The sequence below is a fragment of the Bos javanicus genome, chromosome X, assembly GCF_032452875.1.
Source record: "Bos javanicus breed banteng chromosome X, ARS-OSU_banteng_1.0, whole genome shotgun sequence".
NCBI lineage: Eukaryota > Metazoa > Chordata > Mammalia > Artiodactyla > Bovidae > Bos > Bos javanicus.
This window is the reverse complement of record NC_083897.1, coordinates 20,416,224-20,430,146: the sequence shown is the minus strand read 5'-3', so window position 1 is coordinate 20,430,146 and position 13,923 is coordinate 20,416,224. Positions and strand designations below refer to the sequence as shown.

General features: G+C 42.6%; 1 protein-coding gene across 13 annotated transcripts in view; it reads left to right on the top strand.

Moving 5' to 3' along the window:
• ARHGEF6 (Rac/Cdc42 guanine nucleotide exchange factor 6) overlaps positions 1-13,923 on the top strand; it is a 116,602-nt gene that overhangs the window by 99,092 nt on the left and 3,587 nt on the right. For 6 of the 13 annotated variants that reach the window (XM_061408473.1, XM_061408480.1, XM_061408478.1 and 3 more), the window contains 9 exons: positions 2,041-2,127; positions 2,924-3,002; positions 3,979-4,124; positions 5,447-5,572; positions 7,145-7,165; positions 8,281-8,374; positions 9,480-9,569; positions 12,038-12,137; positions 13,841-13,895. In XM_061408473.1, the coding sequence (XP_061264457.1) occupies positions 2,041-2,127; positions 2,924-3,002; positions 3,979-4,124; positions 5,447-5,572; positions 7,145-7,165; positions 8,281-8,374; positions 9,480-9,569; positions 12,038-12,137; positions 13,841-13,895 (798 nt within the window). Of the gene's footprint in view, positions 1-2,040; positions 2,128-2,923; positions 3,003-3,978; positions 4,125-5,434; positions 5,573-7,144; positions 7,166-8,280; positions 8,375-9,479; positions 9,570-12,037; positions 12,138-13,840; positions 13,896-13,923 lie in introns of all 13 variants that reach the window. The other 7 variants (XM_061408472.1, XM_061408477.1, XM_061408484.1 and 4 more) reach the window with 4 other exon arrangements.

Sequence of the window (13,923 nt, the reverse complement as noted above, 5' to 3'; positions counted from 1 at the left end):
CCCTTGGGAAAGTTACTGTAGCGACTCTAACAGTCTTTCATACCTTTGGGATAAACCTCTTGGGTAAAGCAAGAAGGAAATAGTGCCAGAAAAAGAAAGTGGAAAATAGAGGGAAATTAGGGGAGTGTGTTGTCATGGAAATTCCAGAAAGAACATTTGAAAGCGGTCAGACTGCTGAGGGCTGCAGAAGGTTCAGAGTATGGAGACCGAGAAGCCATGGGATGTCACAAAAAGGCAGTGATTGATGACTTTGAGAGAGCGATAAGGGTGCAGTTATGGAGGGATCAATGGGGAGAAAAAGAAAGCAGCCAGTAATTTGGCAATAAAACGTCAAGAAATAAAGCCACAGGGGGCAGATGACAGCCTATGAAATGGACAGGAGATGTGCCTATGCTAAAGGCAGCAGAAAAAGCAAGTTAGACAGGAGAAGTGGCTGGAAGCAGGAGCAGGAGATAAGATGTCTGTAGAAGGAAGCCAACCAATAGAAAGATGGGAGAGAACGCAGAACACTTGTTAGAAAAATCAGCCTTGAAAGGTTGCTCTTCTCAAGCAGGAGGAAGGAGATGGAACTGGGCTTGAGGATAATTGTAGGTAAAATGGCTGGACGTGCAAGCCCAGCGACATCTTTGGCATTTACTCACTGCATATCTGCTCAAGTAGTTCAGAAAAGCATTTGTGTCCAACATTTCCTTTCAGTTCAGTTCAGTTCAGTTGCTCAGTCATGTCTGACTCTTTGCGACCCCATGAATTGCAGCACGCCAGGCCTCCCTGTCCATCACCAAGTCCCAGAGTTCACTCAAACTCATGTCCATCGAGTTGGTGATGCCATCCAGCCATCTCATCCTCTGTCGTCCCCTTCTCCTCCTGCCCCCAATCCCTCCCACCATCAGAGTCTTTTCCAGTGAGTCAACTCTTCGCATGAGGTGGCCAAAGTACTGGAGTTTCAGCTTTAGCATCATTCCTTCCAAAGAAATCCCAGGGCTGATCTCCTTCAGAATGGACTGATTGGATCTCCTTGAAGTCCAAGGGACTCTCAAGAGTCTTCTCCAACACCACAGTTCAAAAGCATCAGTTCTTCGGTGCTCAGCTTCCTTCGCAGTCCAACTCTCACATCCATACATGACCACTATTTCCTTCTTTGTTTTATGTGGGTATGATAATTACTGTGTAGTTACTGATTAACAGTAATTTTAGGAAGAGTTTAACTCATGGGTTAAGAGCAGCGGTCCCCAACCTTTTAGGCACCAGACATGGGTTTTGGGGATGACAATTTTTCTACGAATGGGAGAGGGGTGGCAGGATGATCTGGGGATGATTCAAGCACATTACATGTATCGTGTACTTTATTATTATTACATCAGCTCCACCTCAGATCATCAGGCATTAGATTGCAGAGGTTGGGGACCCTTGTGTTAGAGCATAATAAATTTCTTATCACTTGAACCCCTTTATTTGGCCACTTTTCAAAGTAAAATCATTTTCACTTTGAGAACCTCAAGACTTATATTGTGCTGTGGTTGCATCACGGGCAAGAAGGCAGTAACAGTGTGACTTTTCAGGCTTCAGCTTGGGAAACAAGCGTGGTCATTTGTACTTAACTGTTGTGTATAGGACTTCCCAGGTGGCGCTAGTGGTAAAGGACCCGCCTGCCAGTGCAGGAGATGGGGGTTCAATCCCTGGGTCAGAAAAGTCCCCTGGAAAAGGAAATGGCAACCCATTCTGGTATTCTTGTCTGGAAAATTCCATGGACAGAAGAGCCTGGTGGGCTACAGTCCACAGGGTCACAAAGAGTCGGACACAACTGAGCGACTGAGCACACACGTTGTGTATAGGAAAGAGACAGATAAACTGGATTTATATACATTTCAAAGTACAATTAAACGAGTTTTCTACTTTTAAGTTGGGTATCTTTTTTTTAAAAAAATCACTATTTGTGTTTCATTGCCTTATATAAGATCTATCTTACAAAAATTCCAGAAATTCTTAATAAACAAAACGTGCAATTTCTGTTTACATGTAGTCTTTTTCCCTCCACTTCAGGAAAAAGAGGAGCGGTACCTCATGTTATTTTCAAGTGTTTTGATAATGTTATCTGCAAGTCCTCGGATGAGTGGCTTTATCTATCAGGTTAGTAGATTTCATATAAAGCAACAAGACAGATAATGAAAATAAATTTTCCTGTAGATGCACTGTTTCCACTCTGTATTAAGAGCTCCAGCCAGAAAAGGCAGAATGTTCTGACCCTTTGTATAATTAAACAATTTATGAGAGCAGATATTCCTTTGAACATAGACCTTTGTGTTAGCATAATGAGTTTATCCTGAACCTCCACTGCTCTGGTTATGAGATAGGTCATGAATGTGTAAACAGAAATCAAAGTCTGCAACTAAGTAAATTAACAGCAGCATTTTCCAGGCCTAGATCATATGATTATTGCTGAGAAGATATAAAGCTGACAGTTGCCTCTGTGATTGTCTTATTACAGTCACATTATATGACCCAAGTTTCTGAGATGGAAGTCATTCAACTCCGTAGGAAATTCAACTCCTTTCAGTTGACTCCCAAGACACTGAGTGTTATAAGTTATTGTTGCCTATCCTATCTTGGCCTAGCAATGACTAATTTTCATGAAATTTGAGTTTTTGCTTTGTTGACGGACTCTCCTGAAAATCTGTTAGAAGGGTAAACTGTGATTTAATCCTGACCTCATGATTTATGGTGTGTTAGCAAAACATAACCCACATTTTCCCGTTGCTTTCTTGTCTGATTAAAATTTAAAGCAGAGAAACACATTATCTATTGACAGACTGGAGAAATATGTCTCACCATAATTCAGCAGTGGTTCCTAAGAGGGTCAGAAAATCTAACAAAAACAGAGACATGTATAACCACAGAATTAATGGGGATGTTCTTTTTCTGGTAGGGAAAAATACCAGTAGCAGGAATGGTGGTGACTAGATTAGATGAAATTGAAGGGAATGACTCCACATTTGAAATCACAGGTAGGTAATTTTCTCTTCTTCAAATCCTTTTCGAAATGAAGTGGGGTTTAAATAAATGAACACTATTATTTTCTGTTATATAGTCCATGAGCAAGTTTTCCATGGACATGGTAAAGTGTATTCCACTTCCTTGGATAATTAGGTTACAGCAAGAGGAGGGAAGACTTGTGGTCATTCATGAGCCACAGCTTGGCCATTAGTTTCAATCTTCTCTTGCATAAGAGCTAAGAAATAACAAGATGGACTGATGTAAATACAGTTTTATTTCCCTTCTGTCATCTATTCCCTGGTGGCAGAGGAGCCAAAGATGTGAACTTTTATCAACAATTTTATCATCAGCCTATGAATTAGCAAGATTTGTGTTTCTAAAAAGTGCTGAAAAACCATGAAACTTTCCTCACGGTTTGAGCAGTCTGCCACACCTTGGTCATGCCCCCCAACTGGCCTGTTGTCCCTTTTGCCAAACCTGTTTGATGTAATGGTTGCACGTTTTTCACTGATACAACTCAATGGCTAACACTAGGATGCTGGCCCCAGACCATAACCCCTTCTTTCCCAATAGGGAGTCCGAGATTTGGTGTTGGCCTAAAGACCAGTCTTAGTTGGATCTGGCTTCACCTTTGATATTGGGTAAAGCAGTATGCTATTCTCCTTTTAGACTATGAACTAAATGGGCCCTGTGCTGAAATTTGGGGACTGTGAGCTTGTTTAGAGTGAAGTTTTATATTACTTCCAAGATTCTATAGGCAGTAGAAATCAAGGATGGTTTTTATAAATCAAATACAAGTATTTATATCTTTATTATCATGGCTTATCTGTTCCTGATAGAAGAGTTTCAACAGGGTTAACTCATAGCTATGAAAACTTCTCAAGATAGACACCCAAGTCCTAGCTGCACGCCGTGTGTTTATGAATGAGGCAAGCTCAAGGTCTTCCTTGTCTTTTGTTTCCAAATGCTCCTAATCGGGTGATCCAGGTAACATAGTAGAGAGAATTGTGGTCCACTGTGGCAACAACCAGGACTTCCAGGATTGGCTGGAGCATCTGTACAGGCTGATCAGAGGACCTGCCTCTTGCAGTTCATTATCCAAAACATCATCGTCGTCTTGTAGTGCTCACTCCGTAAGTAGCGTGTCTGTCCTGTCCAGGGATTATTGAGTCTCTTGTCAAATCCTGCCTACTGAGGACTTACAAGAGTGGTGAGCATGCCCTTAGCCTTTGGATAGTTTGGATTTGTAGGATTAGAAGTACAGTCAAACCTCATTAATTCTGCTTTCTTGTTATGGGGGAGGCCCATCCCAATTAACACAGAGTTTGAGATATGCAGCTTTGTTTGACAGTTATTAAGGTACTCCAACTGAACAGCTAGCAAAGTTTTTCTAACCAGAAGTCCTGCTAAGATGTTTTAGTGATAAACAGGATTTATTTTACTTAGCAACCGTTATGCTCATCAATGCTTTGGCTCCAATCCTTTGGCCACCTGATGTGCCGAGCTGACTCATTGGGAAAGACCCTGATGCTGAGAAAGATTGAAGGCAAAGGGAGAAGGGGGTGACAGAAGATGAGATGGTTAGATAACATCACTGACTCAATGGACATGAATCTGCACAAATTCCGGGAGATAGTGGAGGACAGAGAAGCCTGGGGTGCTTCAATCCATGGGGTCGCAAAGAGTCAGACACGACTTAGCAACTGAACAACAACAGCGTGCTCATATTAATAATGTGCTAAGGCAAAAGAGATAGTTTACCTTCTTAAGTACTGAAACGTCTCCATGCAATCACATTTATGCTATCACATTTCTTCATTAACCTTTAAGGGTAAACTTTGAGAGCTGCCTCCTTCTGCTGTATCACAGAGTTCACGGAATTTGAATTGATGAGATTTTACTGTACTTGCTGAGTGAGACTGAAGATGTGTTGTGTTGTCTGTTAACATTCAAACCTGTGATGCTCAAATTCCAGTTTTGAGCATCGTGTGTTGTGAGAAGAAAAGGGGCTTTTGGCATCAGATCTGGGTTCAAATCTTGACTTTGCCGATTGCTGACTGGTTACTTCGCTTTGCTAAAGTTTGCCTTAAGTTTTTCTGAAAATAACCTATGTAAGCACCTAATTGTGCCAAATACATGACTGAACTCATTAAATGTTGGCTGTCATTCCACTTTCCTCCCTTTCAGGGGATAAAAAAACATCTGACTTGAATGAAACTGCAGGACAGAGGGAGGGCAGGCTCATGGGATGTGGAATCAGTGTTGTGCTGTTCTTTTGAGGCCCCAAGTCTTGACTGGAGAATGCCAGTTTTCCGACTGGAGACTTGTTTTCCCATCCTTTCCTTTCTGGGCCTGGCTTTTCAGATCCAACCAAGCTATTGTTGTTCTCTCACTGTGTGGCCCAGGGTTGGGTTCATATGGCCAATTGCTACCATCTCATCAGACATTTTCCCAGTCTTTTAGCTCTACTGGACAGCCCCGAGGACCCTTGGAGCCTCCTCAAATTATAAAACCGTGGAGCTTAAGTTGTCTACGACCTGCACCTCCACTTAGACCATCAGCAGCACTAGGTTATAAAGAGGTAATTTTGCTACATATGGTATAAAATGCTTCTGACAAGCTGATTTTGTAGCTTATTAGAGATAGTTCTGTGGGGATGTGCTAGAATTGATGGTAGGCGATACAGTCAGTCAGTCTTGAGTTGCCAGACTCAGTGATTTTTTTTTTAATTTCTGAATTTTTCATTTCCCCATTGTCCATCTACACATATGTCTTAAATACCCACAGGCTTTCTGTGCACTGCCTGAGTTTCTCCGGTCTCCTCCTGAAGGGCCTCTGGTTTGCCTTTATGATGATATGATAATTCTATAAATTGGTCATGATGTACACACATCTCAGACAAAAGTCACTTTATTAGCGTGAAATTGCTAACCAAGCAGACCCAGTTCTGCATTTTGAATCATTTTGATCTATGAAACCAAATCAGTAAAAGTTTTATGGGACCAAGCCCTGGGTCTGAACTATGAAAGCCTGAATTATTTGCTGCAGTTGGAAAGAAAGAATTTAATGAAAGGAGTGTCTTTAAAAAAGAGGCTTCTAAGCAACAACCCTAGAGGACATTTGATATTTGGGTAGAATGGGGATTTCAAGGTTTTTTTTCTTGTCTCGAAGTTGCAGTCAGGAAATGCCAGTCACTGTCTTCTGAAACCGTGTGGAGTGTTACCTTTTCCATCCAAACTTTTTTTTTTTTTCCCTAGCATGGTTCTCATCATTTCAGCTTTCAGAAAAGATCCTCATTTATTAGTAACCGTTCTTTAAATAGGTCTTACTGCATGAAGATTTAAGTTTGTGACAGTTATGAGATGTGTCTTAGAATTACGGTGCCAAGGCAGCATATACTTTTGTACCAAACGTGTGTTTTTGATGCGTGATGCAGACTTAGCTCAGTTTTGAGTTTGTTTTGATTTAAAACACCGTGCCATTGTTTCACTTGTTGCCTCCAATGCTTAGTGCAGTAAAAGTAGAACAATGTTTGGATACGAGAGGATTTTTTGATCTTTTCAACCTGACATGACAGGAAAATAATCCTTGAGCTGAATCTTTATTATGTACCTCTATTCAGAATTTGGCCAGAAAACAGCCCCAGAGATTGGCTTTGGAAATTGATCGGTGATTCCTGCAATCATCCAATTTTCTCCTCTGATTACCTTAACCAGGAGTGCCACTTCATAGTTACCTAAGTCCCCTTTTTAATGATGGATATTTTGTAATTGTCAGTTACTAAATTCAAATTAAGGTGAGCTTTGAAGGGTAAAGTTGACTTAATCCTTCACAGAACTAATCCATTCAAACTAAGGCATGATCACTTTGTTTCTGCTGGGAGAAGTGAGTTATTAATATGTTCTTACTGTATAGTGTGTATTTCAGTAATTTTCAGCATTTGTAATTCTTCACAGAACTGTATTCCTTGGGCTTTTGCATGACGATATTGCATCTGAAACTAATGTGGGAAACATGATGATATTCTCTCTGTGTAATTTATGATAACACTAACATTTCAAATGTTGTTTTAGAATTATTGATAAATGGATTTGGTCACTATAACCATCGACCTCTCACGCTCATCTTCTCTTTCTTTACATATTCACTTTAGAGGATGTCTTATATCTTAAAGGTAAGGGTAGAACAATATCTTTGGTGTACAGTGACATCATTTAATGCTGTGCTGTAATCTTTGATGAATGAAGCTTTCCTTTATGCTTGTTTTGTCCCTTTTTATAATTGGTAGCTAAAATATGAAGATACATTTCTGACATGTAAGTACTTTCTTCAAAAAAGCAGGCTCTTAGGAAATATGTACAAAAATGAAAAACTCACGTGTGACAAAAATAACAGGAAAAATAGAAATAGCATGTAAGATGTCTGTTTTCCATGGGCTTTTTTTTTGCTATTTCTATTTTTCCTGTTATTTTTGTCACATGTGAGTTTTTCATGTCTGTCTGCTTTCTAAGGAGATCACTGAGGCTAACAGGAAGAAATTAAATTCTTTGTCACATTTATTTGTAAGGTAGCAATTGTTATCCATTCATCCTGTATATATATTGCATGGGAGGTTGGAATAAAATGATCGCTATTTACTCGGATATTTAATGAGCACTTTTTAGACTTTCTGGTTATTCATATGGCAAATCCAACAATTCATATATCTTTTATCTGCTAATTAAAAATATGCCTTGCTTGGCTGTAAGTACATTACGTGTAACCCCGAATTATTTATCAGGAAATCTTTCATTTGGCTATTCTCTCTGAATACAGGGACTGTATTTAGTCTCTCTGCCTTAATTTTCCTGTCTGGCAAATGGAAGTTGATATTCTTCTTTGTGGGACTGTTGCTAAGGAGAATTTCTTAGTTTTGAAGCTCTTTGAAAAGTGGTCTATACCCCACTAATAGTTATAATTGTTATTTCATTCCCTTAAAATTGTATCAGTGGGGAAGATAAACCCAGTTAGGAGTAGTGTTATTTCTCTAGGAGTGACGCCCATTACCATCTCTCCAGATGGTACCCTAAAGGCACTTGGCCTCCTGTATTTGCAGCTTGCCCATGCCATTCTTGGAGCCATTTTTATTGTGTATAGTATTAAATTTTGATACCCTCCTAAGTGCAACTGTAAAAATCAGAGAGCCATTCTACTTAATTTCATTTGCTCTTTTTAATTTTTTTTTTTTTTTTTTGCGGGGGGTGGGAGTGGGGAGAACCTTAATTCATGAAGAAACCTCTACCCTTATAGGAGTCTAGTAAAAGCCCCAAAACGATGAAGAAGTTTCTTCATAAAAGAAAGACTGAAAGAAAACCATCAGAGGAGGAATATGTCATCCGGAAAAGTATGTATGTGTTTTTTATTTTTAGAAAGTTGATTATAGATGAGGAATTTTTTGAAAGCAGAAAATTCGAGCAGTATGTTCTCAGCATCATCTTTCCCATAGGGAAAAATGCATTAAAAAAAAAAAAAAAGGCTTAGCCTCCTCTCAGACTTTGGAATAAGCTGTCTCCTGCTGCTTTTCACCTGTATGATTTTTGTGTTGACTATTTGACCATACCTGGTTTAGAAATACTAAAGGGACCTATTTGCCATGGATACATTTTTCCGTTCTTAGTTTCTGAATGCCTGAGATATTTGCCTTTACTGAGACTGACTCAGTAGACCTGAAGGGAGTTTAATGTTCAGTGATGTTCTCAGTTAGTCAAGGAATCTGCCTGCTGACATACTGAAACAGGGCTGGATTTAGAGACAGACTGCAAAGTCGGTCAGCCAGTGGATACATACACATTTGCCTCTGCGGCTGGGAACAAGGCACTCTGGGACACACATGAAGGAGTAAGTGCCACTTCCTAAATGGGTGACAGAGCTGTGCCTATCAGTCAGAAATAGTCTGGATAAACCTTTGCTAGACTTTAGCTTCTGTATCCCCCATTGCCCACCCGACTCCTAGGTCTGCACATGAGCGTGTTAACAGTCACGTCTAGGATGAGTTGGAGGGGCTTGGGGAGGAGAGGGAGACTCAATGACTAGCCTGGCTGGTTGGGAAAAAAATGTGTTATGTTAGTGGTGGAAAGCTTCCTTAGAGAAGGTGAGCCTTGAAATTTGATGGAGAGGAAGGGTGTGGTGTATTGGCTGAGAACTGAGGCCAGCGCCAAGCCCAGTGCTGGCCCTGAAGCCTCTGAGGCACATGGGAGACCCTCTAATTTAGTGTTTCGAGTGGCTTCCAGAGCAGACCACTCTCGGTGCTGAACTCACTGGTGCTGACCGCAGAGCTCCTCGGGGCTACTGTCTCTGTCGCTCCACCATGACAGCTGGTCAGCTTTTCTCTCCTGCCTTGCATGAACACCACTGGTCAGAGAAGCCAGTGCCCAGAACCCGCGTGCATCATTTCGAGGGTCCAGAGGCGTGTATCTCTGTGAAAAGTCACGATTCATTACATTTGACAGGTACGGCTGCTCTGGAAGAAGATGCTCAGATTCTGAAGGTGATTGAAGCCTACTGTACCAGTGCAAGCTTTCCACAAGGCCATGGCTCAAGTAGGTTCCCCCAGCCACTTTCTCTAATGAGTGATGTTTCTTCGCTACTGCTCACTGCCTCTTGGAAAAAGAGCAAAGCAACCCAGATGGGCTGCAGGGTGTGGAAAGCAGGTGACTTGCAGCAGAGGAGTGGGTACAAGGCTGCATCTTTCAGATAAGCTGGTTTTAGCTACCAAGCGGTTTGTTTACCCACTGTTTCTTTTCACCCAGAGAGAAAGAGAGATGCAAGAATAAAAAAAAGTTGGAGGTGATAGAAATGAAAAAAAAAATTTTTTTTAAAGTCAATTTCCTTTGAAGTACACAAATACCTTCACCAACACTAGTTAGGAATTAAAGAGCCCAAAGGGTTCCTGTGTCTGTGAACTGATGCTAATCTCTTCTTATAGGCAGATTTGGAAAGGAAGTCAAAATATTATCTTTGATCAGCTGCATATTTAAGCAAACAGAGCTTCACCAAGCTCAAGTTTCAGAGTTGCTCTGAAAATCTGGAAATGTAGCTGCTTAGCAGGGCCTGTTGAGAGTGTCTACAATTTATCAGGGACCTATTAGCTGAGGGTATTTCCCCCAGCCTGAAAGTGAGATGATGTTTTCTGATTCTTCCTTGTGCTTTTATAAAAGACATGTCACATGGCTTATGTCCTTGGCCTTTCATTATTAGAGACATTAAGGATACCTGGTGTGAGGGTCTTGCCTCTGCGGAAGACATGAGCTCTCCCTAAGGCTCCACTGGGACAGCCACTGAGCCCATGCTTGAGCGTGGGCAGGGCTTCCTCGGTGAACCACCCTGAGGGGTGCTGTCAAAGTGACATGTCTCTAAAGGCATCATGGGAAAAGCATTCTATGTGGACTTTGATACATTTGACTTTGAAGGGTAGACTGTCACACCTTGTGCTTCTCAGACCCAACCTGGCTGCAGCTTTGGGCACGCCTAGCCAGTACTCTTGCCTGGAAAATCCCATGGACAGAGGAGCCTGGTAGGCTGCAGTCCATGAGGTCACTAAGAGTTGGACACGACAGACTGACTTAACTTTGACTCTTCACTTTCATACATTGGAAAAGGAAATGGCAACCCACTCCAGTATTCTTGCCTGGAGAATCCCAGGGACAGGGGAGCCTGGTGGGCTGCCATCTGTGAGGTCGCACAGAGTTGGACACGACTGAAGCGACTTAGCAGCAGCAGCAGCAGCAGCCCTAATAACAAGATTCCAGGAGCCAGGAAAGGCAAGTGAGAGCAGTTTTTATCATAGAAACCAGGAAAGAGAGGCACACAAGGAGACACTAGAAGCAGCAGCCCTCCTGTGATATCTGACCTCACCTCCTGCCTCCTCCTGTCTTCACTCTGATAGAGACAGGAAATTTGCTCAGAGGTGCAGGCAGGCATTCTCAAGAGTCATATTGTCCCCCCTCCTCCCTGGCCTCCCTTTTACGTGTGGAAAGTGTCTAGCACAGTGCTTCGCACGCAGTAAGCCATTTAGCATCATGGTGTCATGGCGACCAACACCATACATCCCTCTCCAGCCAAAAGTCCTGCTCCCCTAAAACTGATTCCTACTGTTTATTGCTGCATCCAGTTGGTTGGTCAGTCAGCCAGCCTGCTACCCACTTATTAAGCATCTACGAAGTCCTGGGGCCTGCAGAAGACAGAGACACATCCCCTTCGAGAAAAGCATGGAGATTGAGTGAAGGCAGTGAGTGTTCAGAAATTGAAGGGAATTGGCTTAGAAGAGAGGAAGCCAGTGGCTCAAGGAGACAGAGATTAAGGGATCTAGCTCTCAGAGGAAGGATCCAGAAGGGAGGCGGAGGTTGGAGGTGCAGGAGAGCTGTCTGGTCAGGTCCCATGGCTGCTCTGTCACCTTCTCCATCCCAGAGCCGGGAGATGGTGAGCAGACAGTGGTCAGGACGCCTGCATCTTTGCAGCTGTCGTGATCATCTCCCCACCCTCACTCTACCCTTGATCAAAATGGTCTCCACTGACTCTGCCTCATCCTGTAAGATGGAGAACCAATGGGGGTGAATGATGCTTCTGAAGACTTTTTAAGCATGTTGCATCCCCATGTAGTGCTATGTTCTGCATGATTTTTACTAAAATACAAAACACACAGAATGTGGTGTGCCATTCCCCAGAGATGGGCAGGGAGGAATGGTTGCTGGCCAGCTCTTTGCTTTGGAGGAGCCAGAACAGGAAAGGAGGGGACCTTGGTTGAGGATAATCTCACAGCAGCCTTTTCACATTGTTTCTGGATACAAAATGTGCCCCGGCCCCCAGGGTTGAAACAATGTATTCGGCCATTTGGAATTTCTCATGTCAGAAAGATTTCATCAGAAAATGTGACTGCTCTTGGGGTGCCAGTCAGCCAGATGCTATCAACAAAGACCCCTCAAAAACAATCGTAGAAAGGAACAAACCCCCAATAAATAATCTCCTCTAGTAATCCCTCTCCTCTGCCTCTGGCTACCCTTGTCTGTAGGTGCTCGCAAAGATTCCGTTCCCCAAGTCTTACTCCCCGAGGAGGAGAAACTCATCGTTGAAGAAACCAGAAGCAATGGCCAGACCATCATTGAAGAAAAGTGAGTGGAGCTGGCTAAACCTTTTCTGATATTTCCAGGGGCTGGAAAGAAGGTTCCGGCAGACCAAGCCTGCACTGAAGGGCAGACCCTCCTCATCAGAGCATGGGGCCCTCTTGGTTGATCGTACAGTTGGGAGCACAGGGGGTGCTTCTCCCACAACAAAGGGAAGGAGAAAGGAAAGGCAGAGGGGGCAGCCAGCTCCCCGGACAGGAAGGAACTTCAGGGTACAAACGAATACTGCTCCAGATGGGTTTGGGAGGCATTGGGAAGGCTACAGCACCAATTCCCCTGCCCATGGCGATGCCCCTCACATTTATGGACTCAGGCACTGGACTTTCAATATTTGACCTCATTTAAACTCCCACAGCAATCCAGTGAGATACACCACCATTGAGATTTACCACCATTACAGATGAGGAAATTGTGATTCAAGAAAGTTATGTCCTTGACCTACCTTTGCACAGTAATGAGGGTGACCTACCAGGGGAAAATCAGGTTAAATACTTGTTTAAACTTGAGTCATTTCTGAAGTCAGGCCTAAATTTGCATAGGACAGCTTGTTTCATAGCGCTTGGCACCGTCAATATATTTTTCCATCTGGTGCATGAAGTGATACGGCCAAATGATGAAGCACTCGGGCTCAAGAGAACAGCCCTGGTTCAAGCCGATTCTGGTACTTGTTAGCTGTGTGACCTGGGACAAGTTCTTTCCCTTCTCTCTGCCTCAGTTTCCTCATCTATAAACTGGATGTGATAATGATACTTTCAGGGTTGTTGTGAGGTTAAATGGAATAAGAAGTACAAAGGCCAGCACATGATAATCACTCAATAAGTGATGATCATATAGTAATAGTTATTTACTCAATAGTAGTAGTTATTAACTCAATAATAGTAATAGTTTAATTACTATCATTATGGCTACATTCACCCTCCCAATGACTTATGAGGCTTTCGGGGAATGGGTTACTATCCCCATTTTGTATGTGAAGAAAATGAGACCAAGAGAGGGTGAGAAGAAAACTGGTTACCCAAGGTTAGAGGACTGGTAAGATGTCTAGTAAGTGGAACTCTGATCTCCAAAGTCCTTGTCCAGGGAGAGAGTGAGAGAGGAAATGACTCTTCTACAACTCAGCCAAGGTGCTTTATCCCTTTTGGAATACGTGGAATCTTCCAGAAATAATGCCCTGACTTTGTGTCACGTATGCTGGTGAGAAGGGCAATGTGCTCATGCAGACACTATAAGCAGGCAGGGCCTGGTGCCACCTCTCATTACAGTATGTCATGTGATGCCCCCTGCTTCCCCCAGGAGAGAAATCAAAACCTTATGAGTAGCCCTAGTCTCTCTTTTTCTGAATTTTTCTTTTTAAAAATTGAAGTAGAGTTGGTATACAATAATATACAAGTTACAGGTGTATAATACACTAGTCGCTTTTTCCGTACTCACCTGAGCCGGGAAGCGAGCAGTGGAGGAGACAAGTAATAGGAAAAGCGTGGTGACTCGGCATTGGAATGAGCTGGTGTGATGGTGGTTGTTAGCCCATAAAAATGAGGGACACAAGGGCCATTCATAGCAGTATCTCTCCCCATCCGCCAGAAAGGTCACTGGTTTTCAGAAACTGTATTTCTATAAAGCTGCTTTTCTTCTTAAGTATCACTTAATACTTCGATGCCAACTATTAATCTCTGAACTTTGTGTTGTTCTAGGAGCCTTGTCGATACTGTTTATGCCTTGAAGGATGAGGTCAAAGAGCTGAAACAGGTAATGAAATTTCTCAGATCCTAACAGC